At 39.0% G+C, this 22382-nt stretch overlaps 1 protein-coding gene across 2 annotated transcripts in view; it reads left to right on the plus strand.

The window, feature by feature from the left end:
* The window catches only part of LOC102404051 (contactin-associated protein-like 3), a 237881-nt gene that overhangs the window by 169024 nt on the left and 46475 nt on the right, over positions 1-22382 (plus strand). For both annotated transcript variants that reach the window (XM_006069491.4, XM_006069492.4), the window contains exons 13-14: positions 11999-12196; positions 15957-16113. In XM_006069491.4, the coding sequence (XP_006069553.3) occupies positions 11999-12196; positions 15957-16113 (355 nt within the window). The remainder of the gene's footprint in view (positions 1-11998; positions 12197-15956; positions 16114-22382) is intronic.

Genomic DNA, 22382 nt, shown 5'->3' on the forward strand with positions numbered 1-22382 from the left:
GCAATCTTCATTCCAGCCCAACATAAGAAATCACACACCCGGTGCCACTCACCAAATACCCAGCAAATGCAGGACATGCCATTCGAGGGTCTTGTCTGCTCATCATGGGCAAGAAAACTTCTGACAACATTGAACACGAGTGCTCAGCGCCTGCCCTGAGCCGACACAGCTGGGGTCATAACAGACGGTGAATCTGAACACCTCCCTCCCATGGTCTGGGGCACTTTTTTGGGTGGGGAACCAAACCCTTGCCAGAAGCAAATCAAATACATGGCATGTTATAAGGCAGTGGGTGCTGTGAAGCGGAACAAAGCAGGGAATGGGGCACAGACTGCAGAAGGAAGGGTTACAGTTTTAAATAGAGAGATCAGAAAAAGACTCAGTTGGAAAGTTGACATTTTCACTTATTACATCAAAGCAGCGGCACTGAGACAAGAGGAGGTGGAGCCTTCACGGGGAGGGAGCAGACAAGGGCAGAAGGCCTACAGCCACAGGGAGCCTGGCCTGTTGGACAGACCCAGGTGGAAGGACCAGGAGGTGGCCTTTCCTCAAGTCATGTGGCTGGAAAGGGGCTGGTCCAGATTTCACACAGTTATGACCTTTAACCATCATGATGCACCAAGGGGAGGCAAGGAGACCAGTTAGGACTTTGCTCTAGTAATTTAGCCAAGATGGTGGTGATGGTGGGGAGCAGGGTAGGAGAGAGGAGGAGGAGAGAAAGATTGCTTTAGAGCCCCCCGACTGGATATGGACAGAGAGAAAGAGAGGCATCAAGCAGGGCTCCCCTGTTTGGATCTGACCCCTGGAAAGAAGGTGCAATTATTGTTTATGGAGATGGAAGGACCATGTTTTAATGGAAGACCAGGATTCCAGTTGTGAACATGTGAAGTTTGGTTTGCCTGTTGGTCATGTAATTAGATAGTAGGGATCTCTTGTTTATAAAAACAAGTGTAATATATCTTCTTAAAGCTTACTGGTTGGTTATAATATCCTTGGCGATACAAACTTTAAAAAATATAATTTGTACTGTGATTTTACGAATTAACCTGACCAGCAGGCTGTTATTTGCTTTACTGTCACTAGTGGACACAGTCCAGCAGGATGAGGCTTTTCCAGGTCCCTACATGTTTGTCCCCCTAGGGAAGCTCTGCTTTCTACAGAAGGATCCTTTGGCAGCATCCAGGAAAGGCTGTATTATTATTATTAAGCTTCTCTACAGATGCTTAGGGTTTTCCAGGTGGTGCTAGGCTAAAGAACCAGCCTGCCAAGGCAGGAGACATAAGAGATGTGGGCTTGATCCCTGGGTCGGGAAGATCTCCTAGAGAAGGGCATGGCAATTCACTCCAGTATTCTTGGCTGGAGAATCCCATGGACAGAGGAGCCTGGGAGGCTACAGTCCATGGGGTCACAAAGAGTCAGACAAGACTGAACACAGCACAGCCCAGGGATGCTTATTTGCACACAGGTTTAGAAACCACAGTTGTGAAGCTGAGGAGCTTTGATTTCAGTGAGCACAGCCTCCTCTATCTTCAAAAAATTAAAACGGAATGGGAGTAAAGGGCACCACACAGTGGAGAAATAAAACTAATGGAGATGTAAAATTTTGGTGCTGCTATTCATTTCACAGTCCAAGCAATTATTCTGTTGTTCCTATTAATGTAGGTTGCTGTGGGTGAGGTTGCGCGATCCATCATTGAATTCTTGTGGCTATGATTTGTCCACAATGCAACAAGAATTGTTCACATGTATTAAGATAAAGTCTAGGACATTAATTCTCTAAAGTAAATTTTTCTAAACACTCTAACTTAATCTTGGAAAGTTTTAAGAGCTCTAAGGTGTATGTGTATGTGTGTATGTGTTCATGAAAATCATTGCTAATAATTTAATGATTTAGGTTGGTATGTAAATGTCTATTATTAAAGCATACTTAGTAACTATGCCTTTATATTACATTGCAAATGAACAAACATTAAGTCCAGATTATTGTATCACTATGACTTTTGCATAATTAAGTTTTTTAGAAAAGTTTGTGGTTGCCTAACTCTTACCTAAAACTCCTGAAATTAGTGTAGTCTTGTTCTATGTGAAAAGATTAATATTCTAAGAGTTCTATAATTGCAATTAAGGTAGAGAATCAAATCGATCATGGAGCTGGAGTGCAAGAGTTAAATATTTCAGTGAAGATTTCCAAATAATATTAAATGCCAAGGATTTTTTTAAAACTCAAAGCCATAAAGAAAGCAGTGGCATACAGGCCAAATGACCAATGACTACCTCCAACAGCTAGGCAACAAAATATTTAACTGAAAAATTTAAAAATCCAGATTGTTCCTAGAGAAAATCCAAAGAATGAGCCAGGGTTATAGCTCAGTGGTAAAGAATCTGCCTGCCAATGCAGGAGACTTGAGTTAGATCTCTGGGTCTGGAAAATCCCCTGGAGTAGAAAATGGCAACCCACTCCAATATTCTTGCCTGGAGAATCCCTTGGACAGAGGAGCCTGGTGGGCTACAGTCCATGGGGTCACAAAGAGCTGGACACTACTGAGCACGCACACACACATAGCTAAACAGTTCTTACTGATCCAGGGGTCACATGAGTTGCCCTCAAAGTCTTTGTATTGATAGAAGAAAGATCTTAGGGTCCTGATTCTGTTCTTCCAACCTGGAAATATTTACGTTATAGTAATTTCTCCTTCTCCATAGGCTGCAGTGCCTGTGGACAATTAAACATTCTTTAATTATTCAAAAAACAAGTACTAACACTTGGAAAAATATACCCCAAACAAAATTCTAAACCAATGATTCAAATTAAATCCTTGGTAATAGCCTTCAGAAATGTAGTCCTAGGACCTACAAAAAAATCCTATAAAATGGCACTCTTCAAGTCTTTTTTAGCACCTTTAGTACTGAGACATCCACAACAAGACAGAAAATGAAATATTTTGAATGGACTGCTTGTGAAATTTGTTGACGGGTCTATTCCCTTTCTAAAGAGAAGGAACAGAACATGATTTCTTTGATGACAATATGAGGAGGGTCAATATCTCTCCCCACTGAGATGGAGATGACTGTGTCCACACTATACCCAGGATGTTAGTATTAGTCACTCAGTCAGTCTAACTCACTGTGACCTTATGGACAGTAGCCCTCCCAGCTCCTCTGTCCATGGAATTCTCCAGAGAAGAACACTGGAGTGGGTAGCCATTCCTTCTCCAGGGGTTCTTCCCAATGCAGGGATTGAACCTGCATCTCCACATTGCAGGCAGATTCTTTACAAACTAAGCCACCAGAGAAGCCCCAGGGTAGTTGTTTGCTATTATAACGTCATAGTTGTGAGGTTCAGAAACTGGGTCTTAGACAATGCACTGTGAGAATGACTGTTGCTGGAAGAAAAGGGGTTGCAGTCAGAGCAGTGACTCAACTTCCGGTCCATAAGAATCCCTGGAGGCTTAATGAACAAGCTGAGGACTGGGTCTATTGCCTCCCTGACCATTCCCCCTTCAGATCTTAATTTATTGACTACTGCTACTGCTAATTCACTTCAGTTGTGTCCGACTCTGTGCGACCCCATGGACGACAGCCTACCAGGCTCGCCCGTCCCTGGGATTCTCCAGGCAAGAACACTGGAGTGGGTTGCCATTTCCTTCTCCAATGCATGAAAGTGAAAAGTGAAAGTGAAGTCGCTCAGTTGTGTCCGAATCTGTGCAACCCCATAGACTGCAGCCTACCAGGCTCCTCCATCTATGGGATTTTCCAGGCAAGAGTGCTGGAGTGGGGTGCCATTGCCTAACCAGTTAATAATGCAGAACTTTTTACTCATTATTATTGTTGAGTCACTCGCCTTCATGCAAACCAAGCAGTTGTGTTTCTTTTCTTGAGACATAGTTGATTTACAAGGTTGTGTTAATTTCAGATGTACAACAAAATGATTTAGTAGTACAGACATCTATATCTATTTTTTTCAGATTTTTTCCCCTTATAGGTTATTACAAAATATTGAATATAGTTCCCTGTGTTGCATAGTAGGTCCTTGTTGATTATCTATTTTATATATAGTAGTGTGTATTTTGGAGAAGGCAATGGCAACCCACTCCAGTACTCTTACCTGGAAAATCCCATGGACAGAGGAGCCTGGTAAGTTGCAGTCCATGGGGTTGCAAAGAGTCATACACGACTGAGCGACTTCACTTTCACTTTTCACTTAAATGCATTGGAGAAGGAAATGGCAGCCCACTCCAGTATTCTTGCCTGGAGAATCCCAGGGACTGGGGAACCTGGTGGGCTGCCGTCTATGGGCTCGCACAGAGTCGGACATGACTGAAGCGACTTAGCAGCAGCAGCAGCAGCAGTTTGTATTTTGTTGTTGGTTCAGTTGCTCAGTTGTGTCTGACTCTCTGCAACCCCACGGACTGCAGTATGCCAGGCTCCCCTGACCTTCACTATCTCCAGGAATTTGCTCAAACTCATGTCCATTGAGTTGATGATTCCATCCAACCATCTCATCCTCTGTCACCCCCTTCTCCTCCTGCCCTCAATCTTTCCAGCATCAGGGTCTTTTCCAATGAGTTGGTTCTTTGCTTTAGGTGGCCAGAGTATTGGCGCTTCAGCATCAGTCCTTCCAATGAGTATTCAGGGTTGATTTCCTTTAGGATTGACTGGTTTGATCTTGCTGTCCAAAGAACTCTCGAGAGTCTTCTCCAGCACCACAGTTCGAAAGCATCACTTCTTCAGTGCTCAGCCTTTTTCATGGTCCAACTCTCACATCCATACATGACTACTAGAAAAACCATAGCTTTGACTGTCCAGACCTTTTTTGGAAAAGTAATGTCTCTGCTTTTTAATATACTGTCTAGGTTTGTAGTATGTATATTTTGAATCTAAAAAATGATACAAATGAACTTATGTTACAAAATATAAATAGACTCATAGACATGGGAAAGAAAATTGGTTACCAAAGGTGAAAGTAGGGTATAAATTAGGAATTTGAGGTTAAAATATATGCAATTGTGTTTCTTCAACAGCCATTTTCCTGTGTCGGAAACTGTGTCAGGTCTCCAGCACTGTGGTTTAGCAAAGGGCAGTCAGTCCAGTTGTCTTACACACAACACAAGCTATTTTTGGAGCATGAGAAGTAGATTTATTTCTATAAGAACACTTATAAGAGATGTAAGCAGTAAAGAGAGGGGATTCTGCCAAGCTATTTTTTTAAGTCCTTTATAGGCTGGGTGCTGATAGCCCCATATGGCTATGTGTTTAACGTTAGTATAGATTTTCTTCCTTTCTTCTCTCTTTTGCTTGAATTCCTGTCTTGGCATAACCAGACAGCTCCCTTTTCAGTTACCCATTCAGTTCATACATTTATTCAATCATACACACTTTATACTACGAAGTTGCAGGCACTAAGCTATATGTGAGGAATGAAAGGGAAAGTAACTCTTCTCATAGACCTTCAGATGAATGAGATAGACAGATGTTAATTCAACTAACGAACAATGTTATGAATATCATTAGTTCTACATTTCCTATTTTAAGTAGATATCAGCACTTGTTGGAAATTTGTCAAAAAGAGGTGGTAAGTATAGACTGGAGAGTTCATTCATGAGTAAATGCATAGTTGCTGCAACATATATTTTCTTTGCTTGTAAAAAGTTGGGATTTCATTGTTCTCTGCTCTGCTCTTGAAAATTGAGATTGGCAGGAAGCATAGCATTATTGTGCATTCATTACATGTAGCAAGTTTTGTTTGGAACTAGTGTTTCTTACAAAAAATGTTTTAAAGTTGAAATGTTGGAATTTTTAAGGAAAATGAAAGAAGAGCTGCACTTTGATGATTATCATACATAGTGAACCTGCATTTCTTTTATACTGGCTTTTGCCTGGAAAGAACTCTTTTCCACCTCCACTGGGGAGACATTATTCTGACTTGCCTCTTGACACTTCTAAAGGTAGTTTGTAAAACATGCAGCGTGGTGTGATTGGCAATGCAGAATTTCTGGGGCAGGACTTGTCATTGTGCCCAAAGGGCTAAAAAACAAATGCTTCAGAAAAGCTTATTTTCCTGCTTTTCTGTCAGCCACACAGTCTGCCTCAACCTTGTGGGTGGGCATAGTGAATGGTCTGGATGAACAATAAAAATATAGATGCTCAGAGGGCCGCTAGGCCAGAAACATGCCAGGTTCACGGCCTTAGCATTCAAAGGTGGCTAGAATGATAGCATTTGGTCTTCAGCATTTACTAAATACGGAATTGGAGTCTCAGAGATTTTTTTTTTACTTTTCTAAGACCATTCCTCCCCTGTGGCTCAGCAGTAAAGAATCCTCCTGCAATGCAAGAGATGCAGCAGGAGCTACAAGTTCAATCCCTGGGTCAAGAAGATTCCCTCGAAAAGAAAATAGCAACCTACTCCAGTATTCTTGCCTGGAAAACCCCCCGGACAGAGGAGGCTGGTGGGCTACAGTCCATGGGGTTGCAAAGAGTTGGACATGACTTAGTGACTAAATGAGACCATAGGTTATAACCCATATCTCTTATTGACCATGACCCTGTACTCTGTCTGTATCTAATTTTATGAATGAATTATATAATGTGCTCTTTGAGAAAATTATTTTGCTCTGGAGCTGTATGATGGGCTGACACACAAGGGGAGATATTAATATCTTCCAAAAACTGAGCTCCTAGGAGGTTCCAGATACGGGGCCAGGCACATATATGTATTGCCTGAAGACAATGTAAGTCATGTTGAGTAAATGTCCATTCTTGCTAAATAGCAGATGTCTGTCCTTATGAATGAGCAGACACACATTCAGTGTGGCCTAGTAAGTGAAAGCATCATCCTCTGAAATCCCAAGAAAGAAGGCTGTGAAGTAGCTACATTCCCTTGAAGCTATCAAGTTGTATCCTATAGCATTTTCTTGTGTTAAAATATTAAAGTAAGCCAGAAAAGCCTCAAGGCCCCAGAATTACGGCAGGAACGGCAACCCTTATAAGGATGCTCCTATAAATATTAATCAGGAGGGACCCGAGATGTGGGGCCAAGATGAGTGCCATCCCTGGGCCCCCCAGGGCCTGGCAACTGTCTCCCTAGAGCTGTCATCGCTTCTCTTTGGTAAAATGCACACACCAGTCATCCTCAGCTTTGACAAACAGATGACATGGCCGGGACCAAGGCCTCTGCAATCTAGGGCAGGGCCAGGTGAGAGCTGACCATCATCTTCCTCAGGACACCCTCTGAACATCTGGAGTAGTGGGCTTGGCCTTTACTGGCCCTATGAACACATAAATGACCAGGATCCAGTTCTATTTTCATTGGAAATATAGGAGAGGGCTCAGGTGAGTAAGACTGTCTGGAAAAATTACAGACCTTAGCACTCTGAGAAGTTTACTCAGAAAGCTCAGTGACTTACACTGTATTACTTAGAAATGTGTGGCTAAATTACATAGTTTCATGAATTTAGTTTTGCAAGTGAGTTTTTCTAGACTTCCATTTCCTTATCTGTGTGGCAAGAGGGTTGAGGTGAATAAAAATGAAAGCTAGTTGTAATGATATTTCTCTCTGTATAGTAGTAACACAATTTCTAAGAAGGCTGTCTTGGGTCTCTATTGTTGTTGTTCAGTCCCTAAGTCATATCTGAGTCTTTGCAACCTCATGGACTGCAGCATGCCAGGCTTCCCTGTGCTTCACGATTTCCCTGAGTTTGCTCAAATTCGTGTCTATTGAGTTGGTAATGCCAGGCAACCATCTCATCCTCCTTCAGCTCCTTCTCCCCCTGACTTCAGTCTTTCCCAGCATCAGGGTCTTTCCCAGTGAGTCGATTCTTCACATCTGGTGACCAAAGTATTGGAGCTTCAGCTTCAGCATCAGTCCTTCTAATGAATATTCATGGTGGATTTCCTTTAGGAGTGATTGGTTTGATCTCGTTGCTGTCCTTGCTGTTCATCAAGAGACTCTAGTTCTTCCTCGCTTTCTGCCATTGGGTGGTATCATCTGCATACCTAAGGTTATTGATATTTCTCTACTGTAGTATTCAGATTATCTTTGTGGGTTCAGGAATGGCTGCTAGTGTTTACATCTGTCTATCCTTATTTATTACCCTGATTGCATCTTCTTGACTAGCTCTATCTGGAGATAGATGTGACAAATTAAGTCATCTGTCATTTTGCCTTCTCAGTCTTCTCAGAACACGTACCCTCTTCTCATCAGAAGAAACAAAGGCAGATGGCTTAATTTCAAAAAATGTTCTATTTGGACACAAATGCGAAATGCTGGGCTCGATGAATCACAAGCTGCAATCAAGATTGCCAGGAGAAATATCAATAACCTCAGATATGCAAATGATACCCCCCTTATGGCAGAAAGTGAAGAGGAACTAAAGACCCTCTCGATGAAAGTGAAAGAGGAGAATGAAAAGGCTGGTTTAAAACTCAACATTCAAAAAACTAAGATCATAGCCTCTGGTCCCATCATTTCCTGGCAAAGAGATGGGGAAACAATGGAAACAGTGACAGACTATATTTTCTTGGGCTCCAAAATCACTGCAGATGGTGATTGCAGCCATGAAATTAAAAGGAGCTTGCTCATTGGAAGAAAAGCTATGACAAATCTAGACAGCATATTAAAAAGCAGAGACATTACTTTGCCAACAAATGTCCATCTAGTTGAAGCTATGGTTTTCTCAATAGTTATGTATGGATGTGAGAGTTGGACTGTGAAGAAAGCTGAGTGCCGAAGAATTGATGCTTTTGAGCTGTGGTGTTGGAGAAGACTCTTGAGAGTCCCTTGGACTGCAAGGAGATCCAACCAGTCCATCCTAAAGGAAATCAGTCCTGAATATTCACTGGGAGGACTGATGCTGAAGCTGAAACCTCAGTACTTTGGCCACCTGATGAAATGAACTCACTCACTGGTAAAGACCCTGATGCTGGGAAAGATTGAAGGCAGGAGAAGGGAATTACAGAGGGTGAGATGGTTGGATGGCATCACCAACTTGATGGACTTGAGTTTGAGCAAGCTCCAGGAGTTGGTGACAAACAGGGAAGCCTGGCATGCTGCAGTCCATGGGGTCCCAAAGAGTCACACATGACGGAGCGACTGAACTAACTGAACACAAATTGGACTTCATTTCAGGCATCTGTGGGAAAAGGAATTTTTACCTTCACTTTCTTTGAGGTTAATTTCCAGATCATGAGTGATGAACCTACCAACTATAAAGGCATCAGATTTTTCATAATGAAGCCTTATTTTCTGTCTACTTCTCAGAGAAATGGAAATGAGTATAGTAGATATGCTTTCAATGTATATTTACCTGAATGTGTAAAATAAAGAGCTGGTTCTTTTTCCATAACTGATTGTTTTGCTATAAAAGACTCCTTGTATAGTCCAGAGATCTATTATAAAGTATAAAATGTGTTGCCAGTTGCAAAGTGGATATAACTTGGCAAAAAGAAAAAGCAAATCAAACTGAAGGATAGCATATGATATGGTCGGTGTGATTACTATGAAACATCAAACCAAACCAGCAAATTAACTTGGCTACAGGTTCATTTGTCCAGGCAAAATGGTTGACCAAGTGCTACCAATCGTCTCCCTGCTCCTGTGCAGAGGAAAGACCCCACTGAGTTCGATTAACATGTTCTGAAAGGGTCTAGTTTAACGATAGTTCAAAATTCGTGTTTAAATTTGCCCATGATTAAAAAGTAGCTCAGTCAGTAAAGAGTCTGTCTGCAATGCAGGAGACTGGGTTCAATTCCTGGGTCAGGAAGATCCCCTGGAGAAGGAAATGGCAACCCACTCCAGTATTCTTGCCTGGAGAATCCTACAGACAGAGGAGCCTGGCAAGCTACAGTCCATGGGGTCGCAAGGGTCAGACATGACTTAGCAACTAAACCACCACCACCACCAAAATTAGTTACTTCAGGTCCAAAGCTGTGCTTCAGACTACCTTGAATAACAGCTAAGTTGAGCAAAGTCCAGGAGATAGTGGTGGACAGAGGAACCTGGCAAACTGTAGTCCTTGGGGTTGAAAAGAGTTGTACACAACTTAGTGACTTAACAACAATTTTTCCATCATGCTGGTCACGTTAATTCATTAGTCTGTCTCCTTGTGCTTGAAAATTAAGGTTACGTAGCGTGTCAGAGGTTCATGGTTTTGAAATCTATGAAAATAATGTGTTGTGGAATATTAGAGAAATATGTGTTGTTGTTGGGGTATTTTAAATAATATTTCTAGAAAGAGCAGTCATTTAAAGTATTTTTCAGAAGAGCAGTTTTGAGGTTCTTTTCAACTGTTTCCTTCTCTCCACTCGAAAAGATTTCTATTATTATACCTTAACCATGCAAGACCATAAATCTATCATACTGACCACTGGCCTATATGAACCATTCAGGGACATCGTTTTTCTTTGTGCCCTAAGCCATGAAAATAAATGACGCAGTGGCACTGGAATTCATGAACTGCCAAACCTAACACAGTCTTCTGCATGACTCCCTGTACCTTCATTTCATTTGATGGAAGAAACCCTGGGGGTGAATGGGAGTAGGTAATTACCAAAAATAATGCCAGACCCATTTAAGTAATTTTCCAGGAAAATGTTGAAATGTAAAATGTCTAGTGAAAACATGAATAAGGAGGAAACAAAATTTATGGATTTCAAGTTGCCATGGGAACACTCACAGCCCCCTCTAGTGAGCAGATAGGTGGGTAATCCATTAAGTCTTTTTTAAATAGAATATAAAACTGCATTGGTCATGTTGACTCACAGTTTGTTCCTGTTCTTGCTAATTTTTGCATATTTTATCATGTTTTTCCCCATAGGCTTTGAACCAGAGTTTTTTCCATGGCCCTTGGGGTTCTTTTCCGAGTCTCTCCATGTATTTCATGTATTAAGGGTTTGTGAGCACCAGCACATCTGTTAGGTTTTTCCCAGACCCACATCCCCAGGGTAGGAAAGGAACAGGGACCTGTGGGGACCCCTAAGTGAATTCCTTGTGTTGTTGTTTTGGTTTTTTGCTCTTTTGCTTATATATTAATTATTAAGAAATAATATAAACTCAATAAGACTGTTTCCTGCTCTGTAATATAGAAAGTTTGTGTGGCAGACTGATCATTTATCAAATACATACTACAGAGAAAGTTAAATGACATTATAGAGGTAGTTGGATTAAGGTAGCTTGAACTCAGCCTTTTAGCACTAAGCCATGGCCTTCTATACTGTGGGAGCTTCTATACTTTTATGGAGGGAGGTATATTGGGGGGAGATATTTATGGTGGGATGTATATTGAGGGGAAGATAAAAGAAGTCAAGTTGTTTTTCTTCTGTTATAAATGTTATGGAGTGTGCATTGTTTTTTATATCTCTCTGAAAAATAGATGTAATCAATGTAATAGAAATATGTGAGAATTTTCCAACAGACATTCATGTAGCTATGATTACTGCTGGGATGGTCATATTCCTAGGCCCTGTGTTTTTTCACTGCTGGCCATTGAACAGGTTGCTGACACACTATTAGTTAATTTTTGTAAAAAATACTTAGTTTCTGTTATTTTCATGATCATGTTTGAAGCTTATTCCTCACATATGTCTTTTACACATTTCTCTGATTATCAGAGGAAAAGATGCTCAGTCAGATGACAAATATAATTGTAAAAAGATAAATATATACACAGTAACGTTTGGCTTTCTCCTTATAGTAATGGAAAGAAAAATATTAGGGCCATAAAATTATATTTATAGCTTTGAGCATTATAATGCATAATTTTAAAAATTAGCTGCCTGACAATGTTGCCTATAATTATGGTAGTGAAAATTTCAATAAAGAGAATCTCTCCTGTTAAACATTTTGAGAATTCCACTCATTGATTCTAATTGCAAAGAGATCTGATGACTACAAAAAAATAAAAGAAAACTGAATTCAGATGCTCTGCTTTCCATATTTACATTTAATGATTCCATCCTCATTATGGTCTCCTTTCTTTCTCTCAACCTCTCTTCTGCCCACCAGACACTGCATGGACCTCAGTGCAGCATAACGGCTCCCACTTGGTCAAGGTCAAAAGCTTGAATGGAGAAAGCCCCCATCCAGTATTTTTCAAGTACATAGCCAGCATGGACCAGCTCCAGACCATCATTGACTATGCAGACAACTGCCAACAGGAGCTGACTTTCCACTGCAAAAAGTCAAGGCTTTCAACTCCCCAAGGTGAGTAATCAGAGTAATTAGACATCATGAGCTTTTGTCCCCACAGGTCACAAGGCTTGCCACAGATGCATGAGAATCTGTGCCCATAGCACCCAGGTCACAATCTGAGATACTTTTGGAGCAAAGACCAAAATCTTTGCCCAAAGCCATAAATGATCTGAAGTTCCCTCCCATCCCCAGACTCAGCTGGGCAACTGAGCAGTAAAAGCCTCTTAAAAAGGCCCCTGGAGGGCTCAGTAATCATCTGCCATAAAGGGCAGGGACATCTCAATCCTGTGGTATCTTGGGAAGCATTACTAACAACAACATGACTTACTTATCTGGAGGTGATTATTTGGTGAGATCCTTTTTCCTACGCTGAATGTGATTAGTGTCTGGGCTAAATATAAAGTAGGAAAAAATGTTGGTATCACCAGTTCTTTCACACGTTAAGTGCTAGTAGTTTATTTTACATATCTTTTCTTCTTTTGAAAATTTTTATTTTTGATTTTCTATTTTCTTCCTTTGAAATACCTTATTTTGTTGGAATGTGCAACCTGCCTGCATGAAGCATAAAACTGCTTGGTTTTCTGGAGGCTGGCCTGCCACTCCTCTGATCAGGCATTTGGGGATTGGAATGAGCAGAGAGTGCTAGGCAGGTCCTCAGAATTCAGGCTTGTCACTCAACAGCTATGGGACTTAGGAAATCATTTTTTTTCTGAGTGTTCGGGGCTAAGGCACTAACTCTGCTAGAACCTAATTGCACCATACCTATAAATGGCATGAAGTAAATGCTACTTATTTGCATCTCTCCGGTTTATTGAATTTATAGTTAGTGCTAGTGGGTTTAGTGCTTACTGTTAGTTGATTGCTAACTAGATTGCTAATTAGATCTATTGCCAAATAGATCACTGAACTAAAATTCTATGTTCCCAAAAGAATGAGAAAGCTGCCTCCGGGAGAGTATTATTCATAGGTTCTCTAACCAGTGAAAACAAGGCAAAGACAGAGTAGCATTGAAACCAACCACTAACAAAGGCATAAAACAAAGCCACCCAGTGAGCCAGGGGGCAAACTCATACACAGAAGCAGATGGTCTATTCCAGAACCTGGACATGACCCAGATCACCAAAGGATTCCCACCTGGAAGGCCAGTGTCTATTTGCGTGTGGTTACTCAATTGTTAGCCCTTTGATATAAATACATAAAATAGCACCACCACCACCACCAACAGGTATTTAAAAGCGTATTTCATTGAGGCTAGGGGAAAAGATGGAAAGAGAAAAGACTTATAAACTTGATAAACACCTACTAAAGAAGCAAAATAAAGGACTTCATTAAATATACATGCTCAAGTTATTTGCATTTCTTATATGCTGCTGCTGGAGAATTTTTAGTACAAATTTAATTTAAACAAATTCACTGCAGACCTACATATTTCCAGATGTGCTTAATTAAGGTTGAGATGAGGCAGGCAAATAGTGTAGCCTGATACACCTTAAAATTTTTGCACTAATTTGTTCAGTTTTATCAATAGACACAAATGAGCATGCAGAGCTTTGAAGTTACACTTGTGTGGAAGGAGTGAAAACAACAAAGCCTGGGTCCCTCGTTGCTGCTGTTTAGTTGCTAAGTTTTGTCTGATTCTTTGCAACCCCACAGACTGTAGCTCCCAGGCTCCTCTGTCCCTGGGATTTCCCAGGCAAGAAGACTGGAGCAGGTTACCATTTCTTTCTCCAGGGGATCTTCCCTACCCAGGGATCAAACCCGCAGCTCCTGCATTGCAAGCAGATTCTTGACACTGAACCTGGGTCCCTCCTTGGATGGCTGCAATGTGAAAACAGCACAAGGGGACTGCAGTATGGGAAGCAAGTAGCTTAGGAATTTTATAGGACAGGTTGGAGGCCATCAGTCAAAATTCAGCCTTATCTCAGGAATTTTCCACACTCATATTCTCAGAAGTTATCAGGAGAGTGGTGGTGGTAATCTTGACAGGAGATATAACAAGCCTGGGTTCTCAGTGCAGCAGCCCTTGTGTTGATTTTCATTTCCAAGAGGGCTGGGGAGGAGCAGTGGGCCTAGGATCTCGCTCAGGTCCTGGAACATTTTTCCTTCAGCATCTTTAAGGTCTCTGTGTTACATACAGATAGTTTCGGGGATATGATTACAGGTGGCTAAAGAGGAAGTTGTGTGACTGTGTTGACTTTAGGAAACCATTCCATCACCATACTATGAATGCTTAAGGTCATTGAGAATGGCAGCAGTGGCTGGCGAGGCCAGTGACCCATAGGCTAAAATAATTGAGAAAGTGGAGTGGTGAGCCCTGGTCATTGCTATCTTTCCTTTTCCTTTTCATTTCAGCCTCTAATTCTTCTTCATGTTATTCCTAATACTTTCTTATGCAAATTCTCTAGGTTACTCAAAGGAATTTTCAATGGAGCCACATACATTTTGTACCTTTAAAAACCCTTAATGGTTCTCATTTTAGAGAGAAAAATGTAAACACAGTTGTGCATTTGCATATAATGATTTCTTTGCTCTTCAATCAATGAAAGAAGATGTTGAATAATTACATTTTTAAGATGGAATTTTGAAAAATACCTATTAAATATTTATTAAATATTAAGCTGAAAAGATCTTCCACCCCCTAGAGATGTTTTCAACACATTTAGAAAACTGATGGTTGATATTGATTTCTTGGCTCACATTGCACCCACTGGGCCTGCAGTGCATGGTAATGAATGCAGTCTATGTATTTACAAGCTGGGAGGTTGTCAGCAGAAGCAAAAGTCTTATTGAATAGGGAGCCATAATGAGCAGTGGCGATTGTTAAGTTACGAAGAAGCTGCTACAGATTCTTGGTGGGGGCCTGATGGGGACAACTTAAGACTGTGAAAAACACAAGCATCTTTACAGATTTAATGTCACTTCCATTCCCTGCTCCCCCCGTGCCCTGAATCTCTGTTTACTAGGGACTGTTTCTTTTCCATCTTCCTGTGTGCTCCGCCTTTTCTGAACATCCTCCTCCAGGTGCTCTATAATCTCACAGTGGGGCTTCGGCAGCATCTTCAGCATAAATAAGCAATCTTGCAGAGCTGAGGCAGCCTCTGCTCCTGTCACTTATGCATTGTACTGAGGAGTGGGTTTTGCTGAAGATCCACTCTGTAGTTGTCTCGGATTTGTCCAAACCAAAGACTCACTTCAGGCATGAAGAAGGCTAATTAGTGCCATTTCTTTAGTTTCCAGAGTAACCCATTTAGTATAAGTACGTATCCCCAAGAAACTTCAAAGATATGCTAGGAAGTGCCAGTGTTTTTAGCTAATACATAAAGTGAAAGAATTCTTTATTTTGCGTAACATGAAACATTTTAATCACATTTTATTAATAGGATCGCAAACAGATTTTAGATTCAATGTATAAATTACTCTGGTTTCTATTTTTATGACAATTCTTTCTTGAACATTATTTCTGCAGAAATGATGTAATTGGAGTTCTCAAGAGAAATATGTAAACATCATACTTGAATGATTTAGGGACAATTTGCTCATTTTCTGATAAAAGAAAAAAAATGGTTAATGATGATATGACTTGACACTAAAGTATATATTTTCAAATAGTTGGAAGTCTCCTAAAAATGATCCTATTGCAGAGTTAAAATATAAAATATACTTCTAAAAGAGTCTCTCTATGCTTTAAATAAAGAGGAGTAAAGGAACTATTTTGGGGAGGCAGGTAGTGGGGGTCAAAGTAGGTGTCACCTTTCTCATACTTGTCTTTCAGATGGAACCCCAGTGAGCTGGTGGGTTGGAAGAACCAATGAAACACACACTTACTGGGGAGGTTCTCAGCCTGATGCTCAAAAATGTACTTGTGGATTAGAGGGGAACTGCATTGATTCTCAATATTACTGCAACTGTGATGCTGACCGGAATGAATGGTGATTTCCATATAATTTCCCTGTGCGAACTGTAATTTGTTTGTTGCTTAAACTATGTACCTTAGGCAGACATTGGACATGACAGTACAATAAAGAGAATAAATTAAAGTATGCCCTAGCAACTTAAAAGTATAAGCTGTGATGTGTATAGTGTCATTAATCAGAAGCCTAAAATATTAGGTAGCTATTTTCGTTTACCGGTGAATAACTAAGCATGTCTGTTCTCTTTTTCTTCTAAGACAAAATAGGAAGGAATGTTTCCCATTCACTGAAAGTGAAATAGAAGACTTCTTAAAGTTAATTCAGTTAATAAGATGACCACCCCATGACTCACCTGGGATTATTTACTGTCTTTCTTAAACTTCAAGCTGATTTCTTGAATGGCCACATAGGGGAAACCAGACAAGGCCTTGAGTCCATGAAAGAGAATACAGAGAACACAAAATTCTCCATGCCCCTGAAGGTCTCAAAGGGCTACAAACCCCCCAAAAGTGAATGAGGACAGATCTTCTCGTTAGCACTCTGAGTAGAAAAAAAAATCTCCCTGAAAACTCATGTCTACAGACTTGCTCTCACACAGATTTGGTGCCCAAGTTGACATAACTTGGATGGTCCTTAAATTGGTTAACATGGCCACAGGTTGGCAGCACCAATGGCTCATCCTAAGACTACATGATATTCTCCCTGGAGATCTGCCCTCTCCCTTCACACAGGTCTCACAAGTTTCCTTCAGATAAAATGCTTCCAAACACGAACTCACAATCCAGTTATACAACACCAGAGGACACAGTTGAGAGGCAGAAGAAACCCCAAAGAGTAGATCCAATGCCTAAAAATCTCAGATTATGGATATGTTAAAAACATAAAATAAATTAGTAAGCTGCTCAAAAAATTAAAACTGGAATTGAAATATGAGAATCTTCCTGTTAACAAAGAAGGCTGTGATTTACCAAAGAACCAAATGAATGCTTAGAAATGAATATATTAGCATGTATATCAATATATATTAAAAATGAATATGTTGTCATTAGTAATGACAGTATTACTCAGTTTAAAACTTTGGGATCAGATATTAGTGGAAAAGGTGTGTAAATTAAATGACACACAAAATGAATGGAGAAAACCAAAATGGGACCTAGGAAAGTGGTGACATTGAAGAGTCATGTGAAGAAGATCAAACATGTGTATGATTAAAGTTTCAGAAGAAAAGATTTGAGGTATAATAATTAAAAAGAGGCAGTATTCAAAATAGCTGAGGAATTTCCAGATTGAGAAAATATTAAAATACCAAGCTAAAAGTAAATAAATGGGCTTCTTTGGTGGCTCAGAGGTTAAAGCATCCACCTCCAATGACAGAGACCCGGGTTCAATCCCTGGGTCGGGAAGATCCCTGGAGAAGGAAATGGTAACCCACTCCAGTATTCTTGCCTGGAGAATCCCATGGACGGAGAAGCCTGGTAGGCTACAGTCCACGGGGTCGCAAAGAGTTGGACACGACTGAAGATCAAACGTGTGTGATTAAAGTTTCAGAAGAAAAGATTTGAGATATAATAATTAAAAAGAGGCAGTACTCAAAATAGCTGAGGAATTTCCAGATTGAGAAAATATTAAAATACCAAGCTAAAAGTAAATAAATAAAAGTAAATCCATATCTAGACACCCATGGTGAAATCAAAGAACACTAAAGAGAATGTTTAAAGTAGGAGAAAGGAAAGGACGACTTTTTAAAGGAAAGACAGCCAGACAGCTGACCTTCCCCGACCAGCCCAGAGCCCAGCCCACAGAGGGTGGAGCATGCCCCTTATAGGGCAGAAGTGAAATATCTGTCAAACTCCCAGTGTTTACCAAGCTGATATTTTAAGAAGTGGGATAAAATTAAGATCTAGACAAACAACACTGGAGAAATTTATCTGCAGCAGACTCCACAAAAGGGATTTTTTTTTTTTAAGCAAGCTATATTTTTTTAATCACAGGCCACTAAAAAGGTCTGTAGCATCTGTGAGATTTATTTAAACAGTTGCTAGGAAGAATTTTTTTCTCAGTAAACACAGCAAACCTTAGACAAATTTTTTGATCGAGTCTTTGACGGTGTTAACATTAACACATGAGACCATTTGCTTCATTGTGATGGTCTCTAAGTTGACTGATTATACCAGCAACTCGTCAACCCATTAACTATTGCAATGTTACTACACTTAAGCATTTTAAAGCTTCATGATCCTGTTTCTGCTATTTTTTGAAATTAAGACTTCAAAAAAAAAAAAAAAAAATACCCATGTAACCAGGACTATTTTTGACAAAACTAAATAATGTAGAAATCTAAATGTTCTCCCCCTACAGCTTTTAAGATGAAATTACACAAAAGGGATTTTTAAGAATGGTTTTCAGAATGAAAGAAAGTGATATTACAAGGAAGGTTTCAGAAGCAGGAAGAAACATTGAGGAAAAAAGTTGTAAACATAGAGGTGGAAAACCTGTACTGATAACATAGGACTATATGTTTGAAGCTGAAGCATAAGAAAGCAGTCAGATCCTATTAACAAAGATGATTATGGTTTACAAAGGAACTAAAAGACTGCTTAGAAATAAAAATATTGTTGAAATTTAAACTTGTTTTGTAAATATTTATTAGAATTAAATTGCTTAAAGTGTATATATTGAAATTTATGTAACCCTTAAAGAATTATTTCAATTCAGCAGAGGGAAGAAAGAAAAAATGGGATTTTAAAAATTTAGTTAATGCAAAAGAAGATAGAACGTGAGATTGAAAAAGAAGAGAAAGCAACAAGTCTGAGATAAAAATGTGTGAACAATCATGCACAATAAATGTGACAAAAATAACCATTTAGATCCAGATCTCATACTACGTCTTGTTTGTACAAGTGGAAATATTGAAAGCAAAGAATTACCAGCTAAATATCACAAAGTCAGTAAATTTTAAAGGTTTTTTAGGTGGACTAAGATCACTGTTACTATGTAATGATACTTCTTAATTTCACCAGAGAAAATTAACAATCCTAAACATGTATGCTTCCAATAAAAATGACTAGAAATATATATAGAAAAAATTTGACAGAACTGAAAGAAGAAATTCACAAATCAACCATGATAAGAATATCTGTTTGTAATTGGTAATCAAATGAACAAAAATTAGTAAGAACATAGAATATTTTCAAATTAAATTGATTTGTTGGGAACATAAAATTATAGAACACATAATTTTCTCAAGCACTTGTGGTGCATTTCTGCAAACTGATTTTCCCAATGTTCCATAAAGCAAAATTCAAAAACTTTTAGTGTGGTTGTTATCCTATGGACAGTTTCTCTGATAGCAATGCAATTAGGTTAGAAATGAATAATAGAAAGCTAAAAAATATATATGAGTTAATTCAAAACTGCAATTGGAAAGATTGGAAACAAGGAAATAAAGATTATATTACTCATAGAAAATATGGTTGTCAGCAAAGAAAACCTAAGAGAACAAACAGAAATATTATTGAAATTAATGAGAGCTTAGTAAGACTATTTACTGAGTCGTAGAATAACTGAATTCTTATCAAGAATGTGTTATAAGAAAGTCCTATAAAAACCAGTTGCAAAAGCAACAAAATAGTAATGTATCTTGAAATAAAGATAGCAAAAATATGCAAGACTTTGATTAAAAAAGACATTATAAAACTTTATTATGAAAATCAAGAAGACCTAAATAAATGGAGACATCACACTGCTGCCATGAATAGGAAATCTAAGCATCTCTCCTCCAAATAAATTTCTTGATTCCATTTAATTCCAAACAAATGCTAGACATTTGTTTATTATTTTTAAGTGTGACAAAATGGCTCTAAAGCTTAATTTGGAAAAGAATGGTGCATAAATAGTTAAGACAACTATGAAGATGAAAACAAGGTGGGGAGACCAGCCCTGCCAGACATGAAGAAGTCTTAATGATGCCTCAGTAATTAATACAGCATGACTTTGCCAAAGGGGTGAGCCAGTAGAACAGCAAAACCCGATAAAGAGCTTGGAACTTTCAAAGTACGTAATTCTGGATGATGAAAACTGTACTGTCACCAGTCCCTCTTTCTCCCCGATGATTATAACACTTAAAGTTGACACAGTATTTCTCCTCCTGCAACTTTCTCAACAACTCAAAGTTCTTACAGCTCTGTTATACCTCAAAAATATCTAATGACAAACAGCGAACAGTAAGAATTTCTAAAGCATTAGACTCTGAAAAAAGCGAATTTGGGAATTCTCTTACTGAATGTTTAAAACTGTTGTGAGAAATTTTTGTGCCTAGAAACGCAATCTTTACAAATTTTGGGAAAAATTGAAAAGCAAGAAAAGTGAGATATAATCATAAATTAGGCAGTTTTAAATGAGTCTGGTGACCATAGCATCGCAGAGTCAAGCACCACTGTGCGACTGAGCGTGAACACGAGCTGTTGACCATGGGTTACAATATTTTGCAGAAAGCATGCGCAATTGGGAATGATCTATACTAATAAAGGACTTTGAAGTAAGAATTGTTTAACAGTTTTTCAGATTCAGGAAGGTACTTTATGATATTATCTACCTTAATACACACTATTTGCATTATGATTTTTTAAAGATATTTTTAGGTTTGTGAATGCATTGTCAGTGTTCAAAACAGGACTACAGTGTAGCTTTTTCCTATATTAGACAGCGTAGCTTTTAAAAGTTTCCTTAAAATTCAAAGTTTCTCAATAAAGAACTAATACACTTACATTTTTTCTCTAAGATATCTGTCAAAATAGCAGTCATAGGAATTAAAATATTTATTTGTAATGCTTACTGGTATATAATACCAGGAATTAATTTGGTGTGCTATTCCTGTGTTTATAACAAAATAGCTTTCCATACTGATTGCCCTGTGATTCAGTGGCACCTTCTAGCTTGTGATCCCAACAAAGTCGGGTATTTTGTGTTTAGGATGAAGCTTGTGTGCTTCTGTCGGCAGCAGTCGCAGGGGCTTCCCCAGATAAAACCATGTGGCTTAATTCAGTCTGATTTTTTGAAGCAATTTGATTTTTAATGTTTGTTTCTTCAATTTTAGGGTGTTTAGTTCCTATTTTTCATATCTTACCACATGCACTGCCAGTCCCTGTGCTCAAATTTTTTAATAAAATAAAAATCTTAATAATTTTTAATTTTCCAACTTACAAGAATATTTTGATGCCTAACAGCACTGGAATGATTAACTATTAAGTTAAGAAGAATTTTTTTTTTTTTTGGCAGCAAAACTGTGAGGTGACCTGGACTATTTTTGATAATGCTTCAACTTATATAAATACACATATAATTTGGAACAGTTACTATATATATATATGGGTGACTGGTGATTTTGTAATTGTTAAAAATGAAAACTTGCTAGGTTCTACACAGAACAATAGACAAACCATTTGTCCATAAATTAAAAGTACATATGTAATTGAAATATACAATGAAAAATATGAACAGCTTACAGAAACCTTTCTACTTTGTCCAGAGAGAACACTGGCAATACAAACAGCTTACCAACCAGGTCCTCTGGCTTTTGTTCCAGTCATTAAATTGTATTGAACCACAGATTTTAATATGTCCCCAAATAGTCACTTACATGATGGTATTATTGTTATTTCTATTATTTGTAACAACCACTAGGTTTCTGGGGGACATTGACAATGGGCTTTCTGTTCACTTCCCCCACACACAGGGCGTGACTAATAGAGGATGTGTAATAAGTGTTGAATGAATGGATGGTGAAAATCATTGGCAAAGCACTTTCCCATGCCTTAGCCCATTTATTAATTTTAAGAATACATTGTCTCATATCTTCATCATGGTTTTGAATTAGTATTTTGTTTTGATTTTGTTTTTAAATTTAAGACTTCAACACATAAGGAAATGCCTCATAACCACAGTAGGAATTTCTGAAACTTTCAGTAATTAAAAAAAGGCCCCAAAATTGAAAACCTATTTCTTGTCAGTCATATGGGTTTGGTTTTTTGTCTTTTGCTTTTTTTTTTTTTTTTAATCAAGGCAGATTACTCTTGCCTCTGTAAATTTTGCATTCCAGTATGACACAATGGCTGAATTGCAAACAGCAAAAAGCTGCTTCAGTTCAGTTCGGTTCAGTCGCTCAGTCATGTCCGACTCTTTGGGACCCCATGAATCACAGCACGCCAGGCCTCCCTGTCCATCACCATCTCCCGGAGTTCACTCAAACTCATATCCATCGAGTTGCTGATGCCATCCAGCCATCTCAT

Source organism: Bubalus bubalis, chromosome 3 (assembly GCF_019923935.1).
Source record: "Bubalus bubalis isolate 160015118507 breed Murrah chromosome 3, NDDB_SH_1, whole genome shotgun sequence".
NCBI lineage: Eukaryota > Metazoa > Chordata > Mammalia > Artiodactyla > Bovidae > Bubalus > Bubalus bubalis.